This window comes from Megalobrama amblycephala, linkage group LG11 (genome assembly GCF_018812025.1).
Source record: "Megalobrama amblycephala isolate DHTTF-2021 linkage group LG11, ASM1881202v1, whole genome shotgun sequence".
Taxonomy (NCBI): Eukaryota; Metazoa; Chordata; class Actinopteri; order Cypriniformes; family Xenocyprididae; genus Megalobrama; species Megalobrama amblycephala.
The window spans coordinates 3619588-3642351 of NC_063054.1; the positions used below are offsets into that span (position 1 = coordinate 3619588).

At 37.9% G+C, this 22764-nt stretch overlaps 1 protein-coding gene across 1 annotated transcript; it reads left to right on the forward strand.

The window, feature by feature from the left end:
* The first annotated feature begins 1235 nt into the window (after positions 1–1235).
* On the forward strand, positions 1236–21773 carry rp1l1b (rp1 like 1b). The gene is made up of 3 exons (XM_048208364.1): positions 1236–1906; positions 10504–10681; positions 12183–21773. Exons 1-3 carry the CDS (start codon positions 1412–1414, stop codon positions 21632–21634), a joined length of 10125 nt encoding a protein of 3374 aa, XP_048064321.1. The 5' UTR covers positions 1236–1411; the 3' UTR covers positions 21635–21773.
* The last annotated feature ends 991 nt before the right edge of the window (positions 21774–22764 follow it).

A 22764-nucleotide genomic window follows, 5' to 3' on the forward strand; every position in this document is an offset into this window, starting at 1 on the left:
GGCTCAAATGTGCTGTCATGATGTGCCAGTGGGATTCCTGCAGATGTACCGGTTTAGGGTCACATGTTAAATCTGGATATTTTTTGTAGCTTTGGTTCAACATCAACACCACAGATACTTTCAGTTTCAGTAGTTGCTTGTGTAAAGAAACTTGATTCTGTAAGAAAGTGACTGAGAAAAGATTTTAATGATCTGGATCTGGACATTCTGGTAGAAAAGGTGGGAGAAAGGTAGGTTAAGGTACAAATAATTCAAATTTAAATGTAAAGTATCAGCTGGTAATCTAAATTTCATGACAATGTAAATGCTTAGTGTTGTGTTTGGATCACTTAGCAGAGAATTTTTAAATCCTGTTAAGAACAGGATCGAGTTGAAAGCATTCCGTCTTTTTGTTTAAGCTTCTGAGTTTATCCTCTTGTTTAAGCTTGTTAGTTTAAACTAGTTTGCAATTATATTCAATTCTATGTTTCTTGTAGTATGCAATGTGTGCATTCAAGTGCAAGCATACATTGTGTACCATATATATACAGTACCGGTCAAAGGTTTATTTTTAATGTTTTTGAAAGAAGTCTCTTCTGTACACCAAGCCTGCATTTATTTGATCAAAAATACAGAAAAAACAGTAATATTGTGAAATATTATAACAATTTAAAATAAGGGCTTTCTATTTTAATATCTTTTAAATTATAATTTATTTATGTGATGCAAAGCTGATTTTTTTTTTTTTAGCAGCCATTACAGTCTTCAGTGTCACATGATCCTTCAGAAATCATTCTAATATGATGATTTATAATTATGCACTATTTTTTTCCATTACAAATTATAATTTTAGTCTAAAATTTGAGTGATAACTGAATAAAATTCTCAAGTTTGGCACAAGTTTGTGTCAAACCTGATGATCATGTGATCTTTAATGGAATCAAGAACATCTGATTTTTGACAAGTTTGCATAGCTATTAAGGAAATCACATAGAAATAGTGCAGAATCTTACATATTTGTTATTCATTTAACATCATAACATTTTTTATTTACATTTAAACTTTTTTTAAATAATAAAACTGGAAAACTGCACATTTCCAGGTTTAAATTCCATTTTGAATTCCAGAAACTGCCCACATTCTTACACACAGTACGTTTCATTGCAAATTTGTTTTATAGGCCCAAACAATTCAATTGCATTTATGCCTAAAGCTCTCTAATATCAAATGTTGTCATAATGAGCATGACACAAAATGACTTGAAATGCTCTGTTGGTGATGTTAACCTGTGCGTGTGTTTTTGTCTTTTTCAGAGCGGAAGGAGAGGATGAGTGAGTGTGGTAGCTCTGCTATGTTCTCCTGTGGTTCCTTTATCCTCTGATTCAACCTCCAGTCATCTGACATCTGCCACAGGCCTTTGGATGAAGTTAAAATGGCCTCCCACAAGCAAAGCTTTCAATGCTTTGACACCCTCACGGACGACCCGTCTCTCAAGCCCACTTTCCCTCATGGCCACTGCTCCGCAACATCCTTCAGAGGCTCCTCCGGCTCGACTAGACTGGAACCGCTGGAGGATCGTGGATGTTATCTGTGTGCCGATCATCAGCAGGCCAAGACGATGGCCTCAGAGGCCTCGGGAGCTTACTCCAACCCGTGGTATCATTTTCAGACGCATCCGCACACTCAGCAGTGTACAAACACGAGGCCCATTAGACCTGAGGAAGCTCCTGGACAGAGTGAAGATCACCACCACCACCATCACAGACACTCCAGGAAGATTGTGCTTGTGAAGAACAGCGACCCGTCTGTGCGGAGGACCATCGTGCTGCACCGCAGGAGCCTGCGCAGTCTGGCGCTCTTCTTGGACGAGGTCTCTGAACTCATGCACTGTCTCATCAGGAAGCTCTACACACTGCAAGGCCACAAGGTGAGTCTCTTCTGGAAATAATATATACAAACTTTCAAAAGTTCGGGGTCAGTAGATTTTGCAAGGTTGCATTAAATTGATCAAGAGTGACATAAAGACATTTATAATGTTGAAAAGGTTTATATTTCAAATAAATGCTGTGGTTTTGAACCTTCTATGTTAGCAAAGAATCCTGAAAATGAAAATGTATCATGGTTTCCACAAAAGGCAGCACAACTGTTTTCAACATTGATAATAATCAGAAATGTTTCTTGAGCAGCAAATCATCATGATTTCTGAAGGATCATGTGACACTGAAGACTGGAGTAATGATGCTGAAAATTCAGCTTTGATCACAGGAATAAATTACAGGTTACTATATATTCAAATTGTAATAATATTTCACAATTTTACTGTTTTGATCAAATAAATGCAGCATTGGTGAGCAGAAGAAACTTCATTAAAATCTTACTGACCCAAAACTTTTGAACAGTAGTGTATGCACTGATGTTTGTGCTGTAAGTAATCATCACAACATTTTGAGAACAAATTTAAACACAAAATATTTCACTTATAAATCAAAATCACCTATGTGGGAATTATACTCACTTCCAGAATTAGCAGTTTTATACTGCTGTACTGTAGATTTCAGGAAACAAATATATTATTACATTTAATATTATTAACTTAAAGCATTAGTTCAGTTCAGAATTAAAATTTCCTGATAATTTACTCACCCCATGTCATCCAAGATGTTCATGTCTTTCTTTCTTCAGTTGAAAAGAAATGAAGGTTTTTGAGGAAAACATTCCAGGATTTTTCTCCATATAGTGGACTTCACTGGGGTTCAACGGGTTGAAGGTCCAAATGTCAGTTTCAGTGCAGCTTCAAAGAGCTCTACATGATCCCAGACGAGGAATAAGAGACTTATCTAGAGAAACCATCAGACATTTTCTAAAAAAAAAATAATTATAAACTTTTTAACCACAAATGCCCGTCTTGCACTGCTCTGTGATGCGCCACGCATTACGTAATCACGTTGGAAAGGTCACACGTGACGTGACATCTTTTTTTCCAGAAAGATAGATGCAGATTCAGTTTTCCTGGATCTACAGTTTAAGTCATTAAACCCTGAGGTGAAATCAGATTTTTTTTTTTTTTTTGCTATACTGTGATTGGTCATTACCCAGCAATCAATAGCTGTCATTTCACCATCTTGGTTAACTATAGACCCGATATAGTCTGGCTATGACTAATCAACAAGCCGAAATTACCTTGAATTTGGTTTCATTTTTGCCAAAATAAATTGCGAGATGTATGATATCCCATCGTGTAAGCAAAGTCAACAGTGATTACAAGGTGTTTGGTTTCATTTCTTAATTTCCTTATTCATTACATTTTCACAGACAGCCTAAATTTTGCCGTTATACGTTTTGTGACGTAGGCAGAAGTACCGCAGTAGGGCGTAAATCTCCATCTCATTTTATCTTCCATCCCCAAAATCATCCGACATTGTTGTTTTACCATGCATGACCTTTCCAACGTGATTACGTAATATGTGGCACATCACAGAGCAGTGCAAGACGAGCATTTGTGGTTAAAAAGTATATATAATATACAGTACAGTCCAAAAGTTTGGAACCACTAAGACTTTTAATGTTTTTAAAAGAAGTTTCGTCTGCTCACCAAGGCTACATTTATTTAATTAAAAATACAGTAAAAACAGTAATATTGTGAAATATTATTACAATTTAAAATAACTGTGTACTATTTAAATATATTTGACAAAGTAATTTATTCCTGTGATGCAAAGCTGAATTTTCAGCATCGTTACTCCAGTCTTCAGTGTCACATGATCCTTCAGAAATCATTCTAATATGCTGATTTGCTGCTCAATAAACATTTATGATTATTTTCAATGTTGAAAACAGTTGTGTACTTTTTTTTTCAGGATTCCTTGATGAATAGAAAGTTCAAAAGAACAGCATTTATCTGAAATACAAAGCTTCTGTAGCATTATACACTACCGTTCAAAAGTTTGGGGTCAGTAAGAATTTTTATTTTTATTTTTTTTGAAAAGAAATTAAAGAAATGAATACTTTTATTCAGCAAGGATGCATTAAATCAATCAAAAGTGGCAGTAAAGACATTTATAATGTTACAAAAGATTAGATTTCAGATAAACACTGTTCTTTTGAACTTTCTATTCATCAAATAATCCTGAAAAAAAATATTGTACACAAATATTTTGTACAATTGTACACATTAAATGTTTCTTGAGCAGCAGATCAGCATATTAGAATGATTTCTGAAGGATCATGTGACACTGAAGACTGGAGTAATGATGCTGAAAATTCAGCTTTGATCACAGGAATACATTACTTTGTGAAATATATTAAATAGTACACAGTTATTTTAAATTGTAATAATATTTCACAATATTACTGTTTTTTACTGTATTTTTAATTAAATAAATGTAGCCTTGGTGAGCAGACGAAACTTCTTTTAAAAACATTAAAAATCTTAGTGGTTCCAAACTTTTGGACTGTACTATATATATATATATATATATATATATATATATATATATTTATTTTTTTTTTTTATTATATATATATATAAAATTTTTTTTTTTTTTTTTTTTTTTAGAAAATGACATGGTTTCTCTAGATTAGACTCTTATTCCTCATCTGGGATCATGTAGAGCTCTTTGAAGCTGCACTGAAACTGACATTTGGACCTTCAACCCGTTGAACCCCAGTGAAGTCCACTATATGGAGAAAAATCCTGGAATGTTTTCCTCAGAAATTCTGAAATTCTGAACTGAACTTAATCCTTTAACTCTACTTAAATGAGTTAAATGTATGTCTGTAGGGCCTATTGTATAAAACCTTCAAACTTCTAGACTTTTCTCTAGAGTTTTCTCAAAAACAAGCAAACTTCTTTAAACATTCAGACAAGACTGTCAGGCTTTGTCTTTTCTTTTGAAGTCAAAATTTACACTTATTGCTGTTATATAAATTATTGTCTTGTTTGTAAGCTCAATTCAAATTCACTTCATTCTCAGATCAGTTCTGAGGGGTACGCAGACCTTTAATTCACTTTCTAGTTCAGGTCAATTCAATGGCGTATTGCACATTCTGCAGATCATTTGCTTTTACATTTTCAAGACATTTCCCTTGCACATAAAAACACAATTAGACTTAACACACTTTTAAGGGAGGAAGTTAAAAAGTGTAGTTATGTCTTATTTCACTTAGAACAGCAAAATAAAATCCATGTCCATGAAGCCCCTGCTTACATTTATCAGGTTTGCTTATTAGTTGTGTAATGAGATAGTGTTAATTATAGCACACAATTATGTGAGGTGATAAAATGCCTCATATTGTAAGTAAAGCACATGTAGCTATTTACATTTATTGCAAATTGACCTAAATGATGTAAGATCAGCTGCTAGTTTGCAGGAGAAGCAAATGTGCTAAGGACACAGAGGCCTCTAGTGGTTGAAACTGGAACATTTCTATCAAGCTCTGACAAGCTAGCAAATGTTTTATCAATCTTCAAGCTCCCATTTTAGTTAAACACAAGTTTACAGGAAGCTAAGTATATGTGAGCGACGCCACATCTGACAACTGGAAAGTCCCAAAGCTGTAGGACCTCTGATTTTGAGCTCTTAAATTTGATTTTTGTGCATTAGTTATTCAAGTCCACCAAAGAAAGTGACACCTCCACAGATTGAGTTGTGTGATTTATGAAGTGCTCATAATGCTGAGAACAAGATTAGTTGAGCAGATCAGTCAGCGTAGAGTTCATTTTAGTCACTATCACTCCCACTTGCGCTTAAGGGCAAATGCCACAGACCACGGAAGAGGAAAAAATAAAGAATTACAGTCTGCAGGTGGTTTGGGTAGATAAGAAGTGGACAGGGTGGCCCGGGCAGTGGAAGAAATAGCCCCTCTGGGACTGAGCTATGGCAACCCTGATAAAAGGTGAGAGGCTAGGAGTTTATACAGCCCCGAGAGCAACCAGAGGCTGTCCCATCAAATCAAGACACGTCTCTCTGTGTTCGCACGCAACGGTACGGGACGGTATGCCACGGCGCTAATGGTGGCATCATGCGCAGAGAAAGCGCTGTTCCTTTAAAAGGGGAACACTTCTTGGCTTGGAGTCCACAGAATGTCTGGAGTCGATCCAGGCGTTTCCTGCCCATCAGAGCTGGACTCGCGGGTCGCTGCTGACTCTGGTCAGCGCTGCTGGTCCTCTGTGGGTCTAGAGCAGGCACATCCTATTAGCACTGCCACAGGCATGTACTTCCCATAGAAAACATGCTGTAAAGTGGCACACACCCCTCCACAGGGGCCTGACTGATACATGGACAACATTACGAATGGCATCGAGACAATGCCAGAAATAGCTCGACAAGCAATGGAGTAAAGGTTTATTTGTCACTGGCTGAGAGTTGAACATGTAAGAGAACGAGAACAGAATCCAGCAGGACCGCTGGGTGTTTTAGTAGATATAAAGTTTTGTACTTAAACGGATAGTTCACCCAAAAATGAAAATTATGATTTACTCACCCTCAAGCCAACCCTCAGTGTGTATGACTATCTTCTTTCAGCCAGACACAATCAGAGTTATATTAAAAAATATTCTGGCTCTTCCGAGCTTTATAATGGGAATGAATGATTTTGAAGCCCAAAAAAGTGCATCCATCCATCATAAAAGTAACCCATACGACTCCAGGGGGTTAATAAATATCCATATTTATAACTTTAGAAACTAAAATAACCGTACGCAAGTCTAGTTCTGGCAGAAGAGTGACGCTGACCCGACGTATTGATGAATGTGGAAACGCAGAGGGTAGAGCAAAACAACAGAATTAGAAGTCTAAAATGAGCATTTTTAAAGAGAAATGTGGGAGGAACTTAAGTTTGTTGCCCCGCCCTATTTGTTTGAACCGCAAGATGCATCTGCTCTCACCTAAACTTACGCTACATCCTACGCCAGAACTCGACTCTCTCATGAATGCGCGGATGTACAGTACAGTCCAAAAGTTTGGAACCACTAAGATTTTTAATGTTTTTAAAAGAAGTTTCGTCTGCTCACCAAGGCTACATTTATTTAATTAAAAATACAGTAAAAAACAGTAATATTGTGAAATATTATTACAATTTAAAATAACTGTTTACTATTTGAAATATATTTGACAAAGTAATTTATTCCTGTGATGCGAAGCTGAATTTTCAGCATCATTACTCCAGTCTTCAGTGTCACATGATCCTTCAGAAATCATTCTAATATGCTGATCTGCTGCTCAATAAATATTTATGATTATTTTCAATGTTGAAAACAGTTGTGTACTTTTTTTTTCAGGATTCCTTGATGAATAGAAAGTTCAAAAGAACAGCATTTATCTGAAATACAAAGCTTCTGTAGCATTATACACTACCGTTCAAAAGTTTGGGGTCAGTAAGAATTTTTATTTTTATTTTTTTGAAAAGAAATTAAAGAAATGAATACTTTTATTCAGCAAGGATGCATTAAATCAATCAAAAGTGGCAGTAAAGACATTTATAATGTTACAAAAGATTAGATTTCAGATAAACACTGTTCTTTTGAACTTTCTATTCATCAAATAATCCTGAAAAAAAATATTGTACACAAATATTTTGTACAATTGTACACATTAAATGTTTCTTGAGCAGCAGATCAGCATATTAGAATGATTTCTGAAGGATCATGTGACACTGAAGACTGGAGTAATGATGCTGAAAATTCAGCTTTGATCACAGGAATAAATTACTTTGTGAAATATATTCAAATAGGAAACAGTTATTTTAAATTGTAATAATATTTCACAATATTACTGTTTTTACTGTATTTTTAATTAAATAAATGTAGCCTTGGTGAGCAGACGAAACTTCTTTTAAAAACATTAAAAATCTTAGTGGTTCCAAACTTTTGGACTGTACTGTACGTTACCAGAAGCTAGATATTTTAGTTTATAAAGTTACGGATATGGATATTTTTCCCATTGCTTCACTTCAGAAGGCCTTTATTAACTCTCTGGAGTCGTATGGATTACTTTTATGACGAATGGATGCACTTTTTTGGGCTTCAAAATCTTGGTTACTATTCACTCCCATTATAAAGCTTAGAAGATTTTTTAATATAACTCTGATTGTGTTTGACTGAAATAAAAAAATCATATGCACCTAGGATGGTTTGAAGGTGAGTAAATTTTAATTTTTGGGTGAACTATCCCAAAGACAAATGCAAAAACATCAGTAGCTTATTTTAGTATATTGTTTGGGTTTCAGATTGCAAACAAAATGATTTTAATAATTATAATTATTTTTAATGTCATTTACAATCTTGTCTCTATCAATGAAAACTGTATGTGTCAATATGTAGTTTTCGTCAGATATGTCTAATGGAGTGGCATTAGTTCTAAAAACATCTTTACAGTAAGGGACAACGTTTCCTGCATGTACCAGATGAAATCTGCATGTAAATGACCAGCATGTAAATGACTCTGATGAGGCGATTCTTTTGATGTTTTAGTCAAAAACATTCACAAATCAGTGGTTTGATTCTGACTCTGTGACTAAGGCTGCAGACAGTCGATCAGATGAGGGTATCTCTGGAGACAAGAAGTGAAGCTAAAATTGGATTCGGACATTCATGTTTCATACTTTCCTTCCAAAGAAGGCATCCTCCGAAGGCAGCATTTTTAAGCTTTCGGATGCAGCCTGAGTCAGAATTAGTGACTCACTGAATAGTGAATCATTTATGTTAGATTCCAAATGAACCAGCAACAATTACTAGTAATAAAAAATATTCTCAATACTTTTTTTTCAAACAGGCAGTAATATTCTTACACTTTAAAAAATGCTGGGTTAAAAACAACCCAGTGTTGAAAATGGACAAACACAGCAATTGGGTTGTTTTGACCCAGCTGTTGGGTTAAATGTTTGCCCAACTGGCTTGGTAGTTTTATTTAACTCAATTATTATTTAAAAATTACAGTATTGCTTGCTTAAAATGAACCCAAAGTATGTTGGAAATTAACATTTATTAATATGTTTAATAAATGAACATTGCTTATTAATAAATGTTCACCTTTTGATTATTATTGTTTCCTCTAGTAATTATGTGTCTGATTTTTAATTTCCAACCTATTTTGGGTTCATTTTAAGTCAGTCATATAGCCATTTTTAAACTGCCCAGCACGTTGAGCAAACATTTAACCCAATTGCTGGGTTTGTCCATTTTCAACCCAACTTGGGTTGTTTTCAACCCACCATTTTTTAGAGTGAACAAAACACAACAAGACATTTACTTTGCACAAATACGGTCAGGATCACTAAAGTGAGCATCAAATTGATGATAACTGATGGCTATCTTTCTTGAACTGGATATACACATTTGCAATCTGCATACAGACTGTTTGTAACATAATTTATTATAACAGAATTACATTAATTATTATTTGTTTGTTTTTATTCTTTATTTTCTGTGTACCATTTAAGATCGCATTCTCTCGATTGCCTTCTCATCTTTGATGCACTCTTTTTAAACATCTTTGAATAAATCTTTCCTGCTGTTCTTGTTAGATATGATCAGGATATTCCTTTGCTTGTATTTTTGCACAGCAGTGATGCACCAGCATCCAGAGAATAACTATTAATCTTGCTCAAATCAGAGCTATTTTGAACCAGCAGAAGCAGGTCAATGCCATGAAAACATACAGTTTGAGATACTCGCATCCTCCACAGTTCCAATTAATTATCTTCAAATCCACTGCAAAATTGAACAGTTTTGAAGATCTAAAACTGCAGAGCATGCAGATTTAGCTTAAAGTTAGTATTGCGTTAAAGAGTGATGTGTGATGTTGATGTGTGTACTTTTCCCTCTATTTATACACATGTATTCTGATTTCATGAGTTTGAAACCTAGTTCAACATGCACTATGATTAAAAAGGTTATTTGGACAACACTTAAGCACCACAGCATTCCTTTTCCAAAAAAAGGGGGGAAAAATACCTTAAACTGTCTTAACATAACAATAATTCTTTTTTTTTAACATCCCCTATATTTGAAACATAAGTTAATGCAGATTTCAGCTGTAATGAATTGACCTCAGATGAACCTTTTGATACTGATTTGCTGATGTTGAATTTTTTATTTTTTTTAAAAGAAATATTAAAGTAGCCACAATAGTTTTTTAATTAAGGATGAAGCCTTTTTGATTGGCCTATGACCTATTTGTTTGTACGCTTGTTATTTGTGCTGACCCATGGGTACTGACTCGTGCACCGAAAACACCCTGCATAATAGATCACACACATTTTCAGATCACTGTTTTCATGATTAAAAATTAGTGTGGGAAAATGTATACACCAGATGGTTTGACTTCCCATGGCCATTAACCTTTAATTGGTATGGCTTCAATCCATCATAGCACATTTCCTCTTCAGAACTTGGCAGTTGTAAAAATCCCTGCTGATTTAATTTCAGCCAGATATTGCTGATCTCAATCAATCTGAGTCCATCATGTAGTAATCAATCAGAAGCACAGTCTCTCTAACGTTGGGAGCGATTTGCATGTTTTTCAGATCGACAGTGTGCAAAGTCTCCTGCAGTGCCCGAGCATTCTGGTTTGTGTCGGACGTGAGCCTTTTCACCCACTGCTGTTGGACAGCTTCAGGAAGAACTCTTACGACAAACTTCCGAAGCTGAACGTAAAGTCACGCTCTAGTGTCTGCAGTGATGAAAAGGGGGCCAAGAAAAATGGTAGGTCACTCTGCAAAAAGACATTTTCTTTATCATTAATCATTAATTTTTCTATTACTTCACGGTAAAAAATATCGAAACATCCTTAAAACAACATACATTTACTTGAAGAAAAATTACGTAAACATAAGACTCATATTGTAAAATATTATTACAATTTAAAATAATGTTTTTCTATTTTAATATACTTTAAAATATAATTTATTTCTGTGATGTGAAGCTTAATTTTCAGCATCATTACTTAATACCTTTACTACATTACTTAAAAGGATAGTTCACCCAAAAATGAAAATTCTGTCATTTATTACTCACACTCATGCCGTTCCACACCCATAAGACCTCTGTTGATCTTCGGAACACAAATTAAGATATTTTTGTTGAAATACGATGGCTCAGTGAGGCCTGCATAGCCAGCAATGACATTTCCTCTCTCAAGATCCATTAATGTATTAAAAACATATTTAAATCAGTTCATGTGAGTACAGTGGTTCAATATTAATATTATAAAGCGATGAGAATATTTTTGGACCGCCATAAAAACAAAATAACGACTTATATAGTGATGGCCGATTTCAAAACTGCTTCAGGAAGATTCGGAGCGTTATGAATCAGCGTGTCGAATCAGAGGTTCGGAGCGCCAAAGTCACATGATTTCAGAAGTTTGCCGGTTTGACACGCGATCCGAATCACTGATTCGACTCAAAAGATTCATAATGCTCCGAAGCTTCATGAAATCGGCAGTGTTTTGAAATCGGCCATCACTAAATAAGTCGTTATTTAGTTTTTTTGGTGCACCAAAAATATTCTTGTCGCTTTATAATAATATTGAACCACTGTACTCACATGAACTGATTTAAATATGTTTTTAATACATTAATGGATCTTGAGAGAGGAAATGTCATTGCTGGCTATGCAGGCCTCACTGAGCCATCGGATTTCAACAAAAATATCTTCATTTGTGTTTCGAAGATTAATGAAGGTTTTACGGGTGTGGAACGGCATGAGTGTGAGTAATATTTTTGGATAAACTAACCCTTTAAGACTTAATAATGAAGAAAAAATTATGATGAGGTTATACTTTAATTGGACAGACACTTTAGACATTTTACTAAGTAACTTGTCAACTACATGTCACCTAACTCTCATTAGAGTATTAGTAGATTGTTAAGTTAGGGTTAGTAGAATAAGTTGACATGTATTTGCAGTTACTTATAGTCAGTAGAATGTCTGTTGGGGAACATCAAAATAGTGTTAGTAGATATTAAGCAGACAGTCTACTAATACTCTAATGACTGCTAGTTGACATGTAGTTGCGAAGTTACTTGTAGTTAGTAGAATGTCTAAAGTGGACCATCGTTACCAATGATTATGAAAATAATGATTTTTTTTTGTTGTTGCAATTTTGCATTTGTGCCCCTTTTTACGTTCATTACATTATAACTTCATATTGTTTAATATTTATTCTTATACTTATTTACTGTGGTTACTTTCTTACTTGTAGTCAACTTTGGACTAGAAACCAAGAGAAGCGTCATCCACCCAAGGTGCGATTCAAGCAACAGATCAGCAAGACTGTCCATCTCATCTGAAAAGTTGTTTCCAAATGGACTTAACTCACTACCTCCAGGGCACAGAGGCGACTGTCCTCATACAAGAGAAAACATGATGGATGATGACATTGAAAAGCGAGTTCTGGTCAACCAAGATGGAAGCCTGTCAATGGAAATGAAAGTGCGCTTTCGGCTATTGCACAACGAGACATTGCACTGGTCCACAGAAGTCAAGAAGTCAAAGAGCTCTTTTAATGATTCCCATATCGTACCTGATGATGCTTGTTCACTCTCTCATGGCAGTGCAGAGAGCTGCTCAGAGGCCGACTCTCTTTCTGCTGGTGAAGCAGAGACTAATAGCACCAAATGTTACCAAAGGCATTTCGAAGAACCACACTGCCAGCACTGCTGTGCTCAATGTCAAGAGTACGACATCTGGAAGAATCCTGTACCTCCCAGTCAAAAATCTGTAAGACGCATCAGATCCTCAAGCTCAAGTGCATCCTCGCGGAGAATAGTGTGCAAAAAGGCATCTACTGACAGCATGCGCACTATGTCCAGTGAAGAGTACACAGAGCATGTAGTGGAAAAGGCAACTTGCATTCAACAGACCATCGGGCAGCAGGGCGACACCACGATTGAACAGTGTACCATCAACCATTGCTGCAGTCGAAGTGAAGTGCGCTCAGTGTCCCCTAAAACAAAGAGCACAAGTGCTATAGAAGACAAGTGTGAGAACACTCAAGCATCTGATAATGATGAGAACAGGCCTTATGTCATATCCTCTAACCTCCCTAAAGATCAATTAAGTGTTCAGATCACTCAGCCAGAAGAGGAAGATGAGAGGTCTGTATCCGTCGTGAGCTGTTCTTCCCAAATTTTAGCATCACTGAAGGAGGATCAAGATGATGAAGATGTCGACCTCCCTCTGAGTATCTCGAGAGCATCCCGTGGCCAACAGGAAGATGCTGAACCAAACCCATGTTCTGTTACACCCTGTAAATCTCCTGCATCTCCAGTGCGTTTATCACCAAGACCACCAAGCAAAGCTTCATCTTCAAGACAGTCTAAAACGTCCAGAAAGTTTGCCAGTCCAGAAGTAGGCGATGAAGAAGTCTCAAAGGACGTAGTGACTCCAGGGGCCTCTGAATCAAATGATCAACTAGAAGACATTGATGTGCAAGATACTGAAACAGAAGAAAGGGCACTAAGTGCAATGTCAGCCAAATCGAAAATGTCTACAAAGTCTGAGTTATCGGCCCCTTATGAAAATGAAAATGCTCCAGAGAATACTGAAGTAAATGATGAAATAATAGAGGAGCGATCCTCAAGTGCTATCTCCATAAAATCCAATATTTCTGGAAAATCAAATAAAACAAATGTTTCAGAAGTACTCAAACAGCATGGAAGAGCACATAGTGCCATGTCAACAAAGTCTCATAGATCTGACAAATCAAGAAAAACTGAGATCTCTGAGGAACAAAATTCTGAAGTAAGAACATCAAGTGCCATGTCTGTTAAATCAAATACATCTGTGAGATCCAGACTGTCAGAAAATTGTTTTGAAGAGCTTGCTAATTCACAGGACAGTGTTGAGGAGAGGCCTGTAAGTGCTGTGTCATCCAAATCAAATATTTCAGCTAAATCTAGTCAGTTTCAAGAGCCACAGTCTGCACCTGATTGGGCATCTGAGGAGAGAATAGAAGAGAAAGCATCAAGTGTTAAATCTGGCACATCAAACAAGTCTGGGATTGAAGAGCTGACAAATGATAATCAAACAGAGGAGAGAGTTCACAGCTCCATTTCGATGAAATCAAAGATTTCTGCTAGATCTGAAATGTCAATTGATCTGAGCGAGCTTGAGGATCATGAGCAAGACAGAGCTCCCAGTAGCATTTCAATTATATCAAATGTCTCACAAAAATCTAAGTCTGACATTTCAGAAGTAGCTTCTCATCAAGAAGGAGGGGAATGTTTAAATTCACTGAGTACTTCTGAAGCTGAAGCAGCTACTCAAGTGGAGTTACCAGGGGAGAGATCGCCAAGCTCTGTGTCATCAGTATCAAATATCTCTAAAAGATCCAGAACATCCAAAATTTCAGAGGCAGACCAAAGTGAAATACAGGAAAAAGAGGATGTTCAGGAAAGAGCATCAAGCACTATTTCTGTAAAGTCTACTTCATCTGCAAGAGCGAGGAAATCCAAGACAACACCAACACCAGGATTAGGAGAAGAAATGAAGGAACGATCTCCTAGTGTTATGTCAATCAAATCAAATGCTTCATTGAAATCAAATAAGTCCAAGTTGGAGGAGGAGGAGACAGAAAACAGAGCCTCCAGTGCTTTGTCTGTCAAATCTGAAGTTTCCACATTGTCAAAAAAATCGAATCTGTCAAACGGAGAGCAACTGGAGGAAAGAGCATCAAGTGCAATATCAGTTAAATCAAATGTTTCTGTAAGATCTAAAGGGTCCAAAATGTCAGAAGTGGCAGGAGATGATGATGGATTATCTGAAGATTATGCAGCATCACATTACTCTGAAACATCAAATGAATGCAGAACAGAACCTGAAGAAACCTGCAAAAGCACAGAAAAATCACCAGACATAGAGGAAAGAGCACCAAGTGCATTGTCTGCAAAATCCAATAGCTCTTCTAAATCCAAGAAATCCAAAGTATCTGATATGGCAGCAGATATTGTGGCTGAAGATAGAGATGATTTGAGATCTGCAAGTGTGCTGTCCTCTAAATCTAACATATCTGCAAGATCTGTGAAAACAACGGCCTCAGAAATAAGAGATGGATTGGAAGAATCAAATCAGTCTGATGGAGTTGAAGTTGCAGAGGAACGGGCTCTGAGTGCCATGTCATCTAAATCCAATGCTTCTGAAAGATTGAAAAAGTCTAATAATTTAAATGTGCCATCTGCTTTGCCTCGAGGAGCAGAACACCAAACAGAGGAACGAGCTCAGAGTTCGCTGTCAGCAAGATCGAGCATTTCAACGAAATCCAATAAGTCCAGAATTTCAGATGTTTTAACTGATGAGCTTGTTGATGCAAAAGACCAAGAAGAAGAGAGAGCTTCAAGTGCTTTGTCTGCAAAGTCAAACGTTTCTACAAAATCAAAAAAGTCAAATGCTTCTGCAACAGATGTCAATACTGATAACGAGGAAAAAGGGGACCGAGTGCCAAGTGCTATGTCGGGAAGATCTGATATTTCTTCCAAAACCAGTGTCTCTTCAAAATCCAAAGCATCAAAAGTTGCAGAAATACACGCAGAAGAGCCTGATGCAAAAGACCAAGAAGAAGACAGAGCTTCAAGTGCTTTGTCTGCAAAGTCAAACGTTTCTGCAAAGTCAAAAAAGTCTAATGCTTCTGCAACAGATGTCAATACTGATAACGAGGAAAAAGGGGACAGAGTGCCAAGTGCTATGTCAGGAAGATCTGATATTTCTACCAAAACCAGTATCTCTGCAAAATCCAAAGCATCAAAAGTTGCGGAAATACACGCAGAAGAGCCTGATGCAAAAGACCAAGAAGAAGAGAGAGCTTCAAGTGCTTTGTCTGCAAAGTCAAACATTTCTGCAAAGTCAAAAAAGTCAAATGCTGCTGCAACAGATGTCAATACTGATAACGAGGAAAAAGGTGACCGAGTGCCAAGTGCTATGTCGGGAAGATCTGATATTTCTACCAAAACCAGTATCTCTGCAAAATCCAAAGCATCAAAAGTTGCGGAAATACACGCAGAAGAGCCTGATGCAAAAGACCAAGAAGAAGAGAGAGCTTCAAGTGCTTTGTCTGCAAAGTCAAACATTTCTGCAAAGTCAAAAAAGTCAAATGCTGCTGCAACAGATGTCAATACTGATAACGAGGAAAAAGGGGACCGAGTACCAAGTGCTATGTCGGGAAGATCTGATATTTCTACCAAAACCAGTATCTCTGCAAAATCCAAAGCATCAAAAGTTGCAGAAATACATGCAGAAGAGCCTGATGCAAAAGACCAAGAAGAAGAGAGATATAATGATGAAGAGCCTGATGATGAAGAAAGTGAAGTGAAAGCACCAAGTGTTACTAAATCCAGAAATTCAGTAAGATCCAATAAGTCAAAGCATACAGAGGAAGAAGAGGTTCAGAGTCTAGGTAGACCTCCAAGTGCCATTTCAATAATGTCTGAAGCCATACCTGATGAAAATGAGATCTCAAATGAGGGAGAAATTCAAGAAAGGGCTCCAAGTGCAGTGTCTGCAAAATCAAAATCTTCTGTAAGATCCAGAACATCGAAAATTTCAGAAAGAGATGAACCAGATAAGAGGGCACCAAGTTCGAGGTCATTGAAATCTGATGTCTCTGGAAGATCTGGTCTAGAATACCCTGTCAATGAAGATATACAAAAGGAAGCGAGAACAGAAAGCGCTTTGTCCTCTATTTCTAATCTTTCTGCAAGATCAAACAAGTCAGAAGATTCTGAGCTAATTCAAAATGTACAGCAGAGAGCACCAAGTGCAGCATCAGCTACATCTGCAAGATCTAAGAGGTCAAATATTTCAGGAGTTGCTCCTAAAGAAACTGGTAACACAGATTTAGGAGATGTTCGATCATCAAGTGCAATGTCTGCAAAATCTTGTGCATCTGAGAAATCAAATAATTCAGAAAGAACAGCTAAAGATGAAGAAGCAAATAAAGTGGTAGAAAGGACAACAAGCTCTTTGTCAGTAAAGTCAACTCCATCTACAACTGCCACTGTTAAATCAAGTGTTGTGCCTACCAAATCAAATGCTTCTGCAAAGTCCCTCCTCTCAGAAGCTGAAGAGCCTGACGGAAGATCGACAAGTGTGGTGTCTAATGCATCTGCAGAATCTGAAGTGTCTAAAGCAGGTGTGGATAAAAAAGCAAACAGATCACCAAGCAAATTGTCAGTTAAGTCAAACGTATCTACAAGATCCAGGAAGTCTAAGGTTTCTGAGGGTCAGGTTGATGCAGCCACAAACATTGTAGATATGGAACTGAACAGAGGTGAGAGTCCTGTGTCTGATCGATCAAAAGTATCTCAAGGGGAGAACTCAAATAAATATTCTTGTGGTGCAATAAACAAGTCATCAAGTCTAATGGCATCATCTGAAAAAGACTCTGAACATGAAGAATTACCTGCAAGTCCTCTCTCTAAAAAGTCAGCAAAGTCCAAAATCAGCTCAATTTGTTCCGCCTCTGAAAGAGTTTTAACACCAACAAGCACCTCAGTATCTATTGGGATAGTTGAAGACCATGAAGCTGATGATGTTGAGGAAATAGATGAAGGCGCTGTTTCAATGAACTCAAGAGCATCTGCTTCATCGAAGACTGAAATATGTGGTAGATCTGACCAGTGTTTTTCAAAATCTCCAGTACAAATAACAACTGAAACAACACAGACCCCAGAGGAAAGACCTAAAAGTTTTGCATCATCTAAGTCAAATGTCTCTAGTAAATCTAAGTCCAAATGCTCTCATTGCAGCTCTACATTTCCTAGAGACACAATCCAGGACAGAGATGATGTTGCAAGCAATAAATCCTCAAAAACAAAGCATTTAAATATTGCATCTGATAGTCAACCATCTGCCACTGGTTCAGTAAGGCAGAGCTCTCCAAATGAAGAGATACGTCCATCTAGCAAAGCTTCTGGTACATCTGTACACACTGAAAACACAGGTCAAGAGAAAACTGAAAGTCCAGATATTACCCATAAATCTCAAAGTGTCTGTTCAAAATGCAGTTCTACAAAACAGAAAATACAAATTTCAAGTGCCTCACCAATCTCAGACTCTGAGAAATCTAAAACCAATGAGGGAGATACTGCAGAAATGACTGACAGACCAAAGAGTAATTTATCCAGTTCATCATCTCATTTGAAAGTAAATAGTCAAAAGAATGATCTTAAAACTACACCCAGGTGTCATTCTGCGGCTTTATCTGTTACCTCAGGAAACCAACTCAGTCCTATCCCACCAAAATCTCCCAAAAAATCCAAAAAACCTGTTATTTTACTTGCCGGCTCCAATGATAGCATGTTATCACAGACCGTTCCTGCTCCAGACCCAAGAGAAGAACATACTTACCATTTGAATACAGCATCAGAAAAAGCTCAATCATGTAAATCTGATACAAATGTCAGTGACATTAAGAGTGAAAAAAGTAGCAAATGTAGGAAAAGGATTGGTAGTGACTCTTCTTGCCACAAGATGAATGAAGACATATCTGAGCTGAGTCCTTCCTGCCTGCCAAATGCCTCTCCAACTGAGGTGGTAAATGAATGGCTGAGGAAAATCCCATCAGACACTGCCTTGTGTGATTTAGGTGATGAATTCCATGACAACTTTGATTCAATAGAGCCACACTGCACATCACATGTGCCTTCTGGAAAAGAAAATGAGCAGGAAACATTGCGACATGATGTGACCAAGCTTGAAACACAACATGAGATGGAAGATGCTCATGTGATGAAGGCAGAGGGAGCTATTGACAAAAAATCTCCTGAAGTTGCTGAGGGTGATCACTCTCAGAGGGGGGATGAACCGAAGATGTTTAATTCCTCAGTTCTGGTGATGAAAGTCTTGCTAAGCCCCAAACTCGACAGATGCAACAGCTTACCAGAGGTGTCTTCTGTATATGGACGTAAGCTCAGTACATCAGCGCAAGGTCTTCTGGATTGTTTGGCAAATCTTCAGTTGTTAGACTTTGGTTCTAGTGATGAAGATGGTAACAAAGAAAAATACCAGGAGCTCATGAGCATGCTTAAGTCTCTTTGGCTTTGTGACCCAAAAGACAGCGAGAAGATATCTGAGGAAAGAAATAAGCATCATGACAAGGAACTCAAAGCCAGGTCATCCTCAGGGGTAGATGTTAACAGTGGCTCAACAGGTTCTGGGAAAAGTAGTGTCAATGATGGCACCCAAGTCCAAATCAATACAGAATGTGAAGGCCTGGATACCCTGACAAAGGTACAGGAAGTCGATGAAACAGTGGAAGAGGAAGCTTCAGAAACACCAGTATCAAAATATGATTCAGCCACTCCAGATATAGCCAGTCAAGATCAGTGGACCCCAGAGACAAAGGACACTGTTGAAGAGAAGCTAAAAGATGATGTCCAAGGCTCTGACGAGACTATCAGGAATAATGATAGTCCAAGGGAACTCATTGAAACATCTCTTTCAAACAAGAGTTCTGGGAATAATAAGGAAACTGAATCAGACCGTCAAGAGGACACAAGTTCAAGCAGTGCACCAACACAACAAAAAGGTCAACTATCAAAAAGGCTTTCTCAAGACCCTGATCCTATATGGGTTCTGAATTTATTGAACAAATTAGAAAAGCAATTTATGACACATTATGTTGATGCAATGGCTGAGTTCAAAGTCCGATGGAATCTGGATGACAATGAGCAGCTTGACTCCATGATAAGTGAATTGAAAGAAGAAGTCCGCAAACGGATACAATCGAGTATAGACAGGGAACTAAGGAAAATTCAAGGCAGAGCTGGAAAACCAAGACCACCAAAAGAGACAATGTCACGTGAATCTACCGTTCAAACAGAGCAAAGGCGGAGACGCCTGAAAGTGATGCGCAACCAATCAATTGATCCACAACCTGCTAAAAGTGATGATGATTACACAATGACAGGGACTGATTTCAGTGATCAACGTAGCGATGATGAATATTGTCCTTGTGACACATGCTTGAAAAAGAAAATGGCATCCAAACATGTGTTACCTGTGGAAATGCTGAATACCGCCCCTGTGATGATGGACTTTGATTTGAGAAAGATTCTCCAGATGAAGAAATCATCTCCCACCAATGAAAACATCAGGGAGATTGCCAGTGAATCTATACCCAGTAAGATGGAGGGAGAAAATGTGGGGCTTGAGGCTGTCAAAGAGGAGGATGAGAAAGAGGGGGGGAAACTAGAAAGTGAGGAGGGTGATGAGGAAGACAATGCCTCCAGCACTTACGTAGAAGATGGTTCTGTGAAACAATCAAATATATCCAAACATTTAAGGAAAGATGTGGATGAATTTGGGGAAGTGTCTGATGACACATTGACAGCACAACATAAGGAAGCAGAACAAGATGAAGATGAAGAGGAGAATGATGAGACTGATTCTGATTTAATGACTGTTAAAGAAAGTGCAAGCAGTTCTAAGATTAATGATGAATTAGATAAAGATGAATGTGAATTTGATGATATAATGCAGGCTGAAACAAAAAAGGAAGAAGCAACTGAAGAATACACTGAGGAAGAATCAGAAGAGCAGGACGAAACAGCTTATGATGAAACTGCAGAAGAAGGGCAAACTGCGAAAAGAGAATCTGTTGAGGAGGGTGAGACCACTGGTGAAGAGACTGTAGAGAACGGGCAGACTGCTGAAGCACTAGCAGCTGATGAGGATGACATAGCTGGTAATGAAACTGTAGAAGAAGGTGAGACAGCTGAGGATGAAACAGTAGAAGAGGGCAAAACAGCTGAAGATGAAACTTTAGAAGATGGACAAACTCCAGAAGCAGAAACTGCTAGAGAAGATAAAATATCTGAAGATGAAACTGGAGAAGAAGGTGAGACAGTTAATGATGACACTGCAGAAGAGGATGAGACTGCTGAAAATGAAACTGCAGAAGATGGACAAACTGCAGAAGTTGAAACTGGAGAAGAAGGTGAGACAGTTAATGACGACACTGCAGAAGAGGATGAGAATGCTGAAAATGAAACTGCTGAAGATGGACAAACTGCAGAAGTTGAAACTGGAGAAGAAGGTGAGACAGTTAATGACGACACTGCAGAAGAGGATGAGACTGCTGAAAATGAAACTGCAGAAGATGGACAAACTGCAGAAGATGAAACTGCAGAAGAGGATAAGACTGCTGAAGATGAAACTGCAGAAGAGGATGAGACTGCTGAAAATGAAACTGCAGAAGATGGACAAACTGCAGAAGTTGAAACTGGAGAAGAAGGTGAGACAGTTAATGACGACACTGCAGAAGAGGATGAGACTGCTGAAAATGAAACTGCAGAAGATGGACAAACTGCAGAAGATGAAACTGCAGAAGAGGATAAGACTGCTGAAGATGAAACTGCAGAAGAGGATGAGACTGCTGAAAATGAAACTGCAGAAGATGGACAAACTGCAGAAGTTGAAACTGGAGAAGAAGGTGAGACAGTTAATGACGACACTGCAGAAGAGGATGAGACTGCTGAAGATGAAACTGCAGAAGATGGACAAACTGCAGAAGATGAAACTGCAGAAGAGGATAAGACTGCTGAAAACGAAACTGCAGAAGATGAAACTGCAGAAGAGGATAAGACTGCTGAAAACGAATCTGAAGAAGATGGACAAACTGCAGAAGTTGAAATTGGAGAAGAAGGTGAGACAGCTTAATGATGACACTGCAGAAGAGGATGAGGTGGTTGAAAACGAAACTGCAGAAGATGGACAAACTGCTGAAGATGAAACTGGAGAAGAAGGTGAAACAGTTAATGATGACACTGTAGAAGAACATGAGATGGCTGAAAACGAAACTGCAGAAGATGAACAAACTGCTGAAGATGAAACTGGTGAAGAAGGTGAGACAGTTAATGATGACACTGCAGAAGAGGATGAGGTGGTTGAAAACGAAACTGCAGAAGATGGACAAACTGCTGAAGATGAAACTGGAGAAGAAGGTGAGATAGTTAATGACAACACTGCAGAAGAGGATGAGGTGGTTGAAAACGAAACTGCAGAAGATGGACAAACTGCTGAAGATGAAACTGGAGAAGAAGGTGAAACAGTTAATGATGACACTGTAGAAGAACATGAGATGGCTGAAAATGAACCTGCAGAAGATGGACAAACGGCTGAAGATGAAACTGGTGAAGAAGGTGAGACAGTTAATGACAACACTGCAGAAGAGGATGAGGTGGTTGAAAACGAAACTGCAGAAGATGGACAAACTGCTGAAGATGAAACTGGAGAAGAAGGTGAAACAGTTAATGATGACACTGTAGAAGAACATGAGACGGCTGAAAACGAAACTGCTGAAGATGAAACTGCAGAAGAGGATGAGACTGCTGAAAATGAAACTGCAGAAGATGGACAAACTGCTGAAGATGAAACTGGAGAAGAAGGTGAAACAGTTAATGATGACAATGTAGAAGAACATGAGATGGCTAAAAACGAATCTGCTGAAGATGAAACTGGTGAAGAAGGTGAGACAGTTAATGATGACACTGCAGAAGAGGATGAGGTGGTTGAAAATGAAACTGCAGAAGATGAAACTGGAGAAGAAGGTGAGACCGGAAACAGTGACACCACAGAAGCACATGAGGCAGCTGAAAATGAAACTGCAGAAGATGAACAAAGTGCTGAAAATGAAACTGGAGAAGAATGTGAGACTGTTAACAATGACACTGCAGAAGAGCATGACACTGCTGAAAATGAATCTGTAAGACAAACTTCAGAAGAAGAAACTGGGGAAGAGGTTGAGACAGTAAATGACAATGCTGCAGAAGAGCATGAGGCACCTGAAA

What these genes read in the sequence shown, in the direction of transcription:
- rp1l1b (XM_048208364.1), top strand. Translation starts at nt 1,412, where the DNA reads ATGGCCTCCCACAAGCAAAGCTTTCAATGCTTTGACACCCTCACGGAC. An exon ending in ACACACTGCAAGGCCACAAG is followed by an intron (nt 1,907 to 10,503) that starts GTGAGTCTCTTC and finishes CATGTTTTTCAG; the next exon opens with ATCGACAGTGTGCAAAGTCT. An exon ending in AAAGGGGGCCAAGAAAAATG is followed by an intron (nt 10,682 to 12,182) that starts GTAGGTCACTCT and finishes TCTTACTTGTAG; the next exon opens with TCAACTTTGGACTAGAAACC.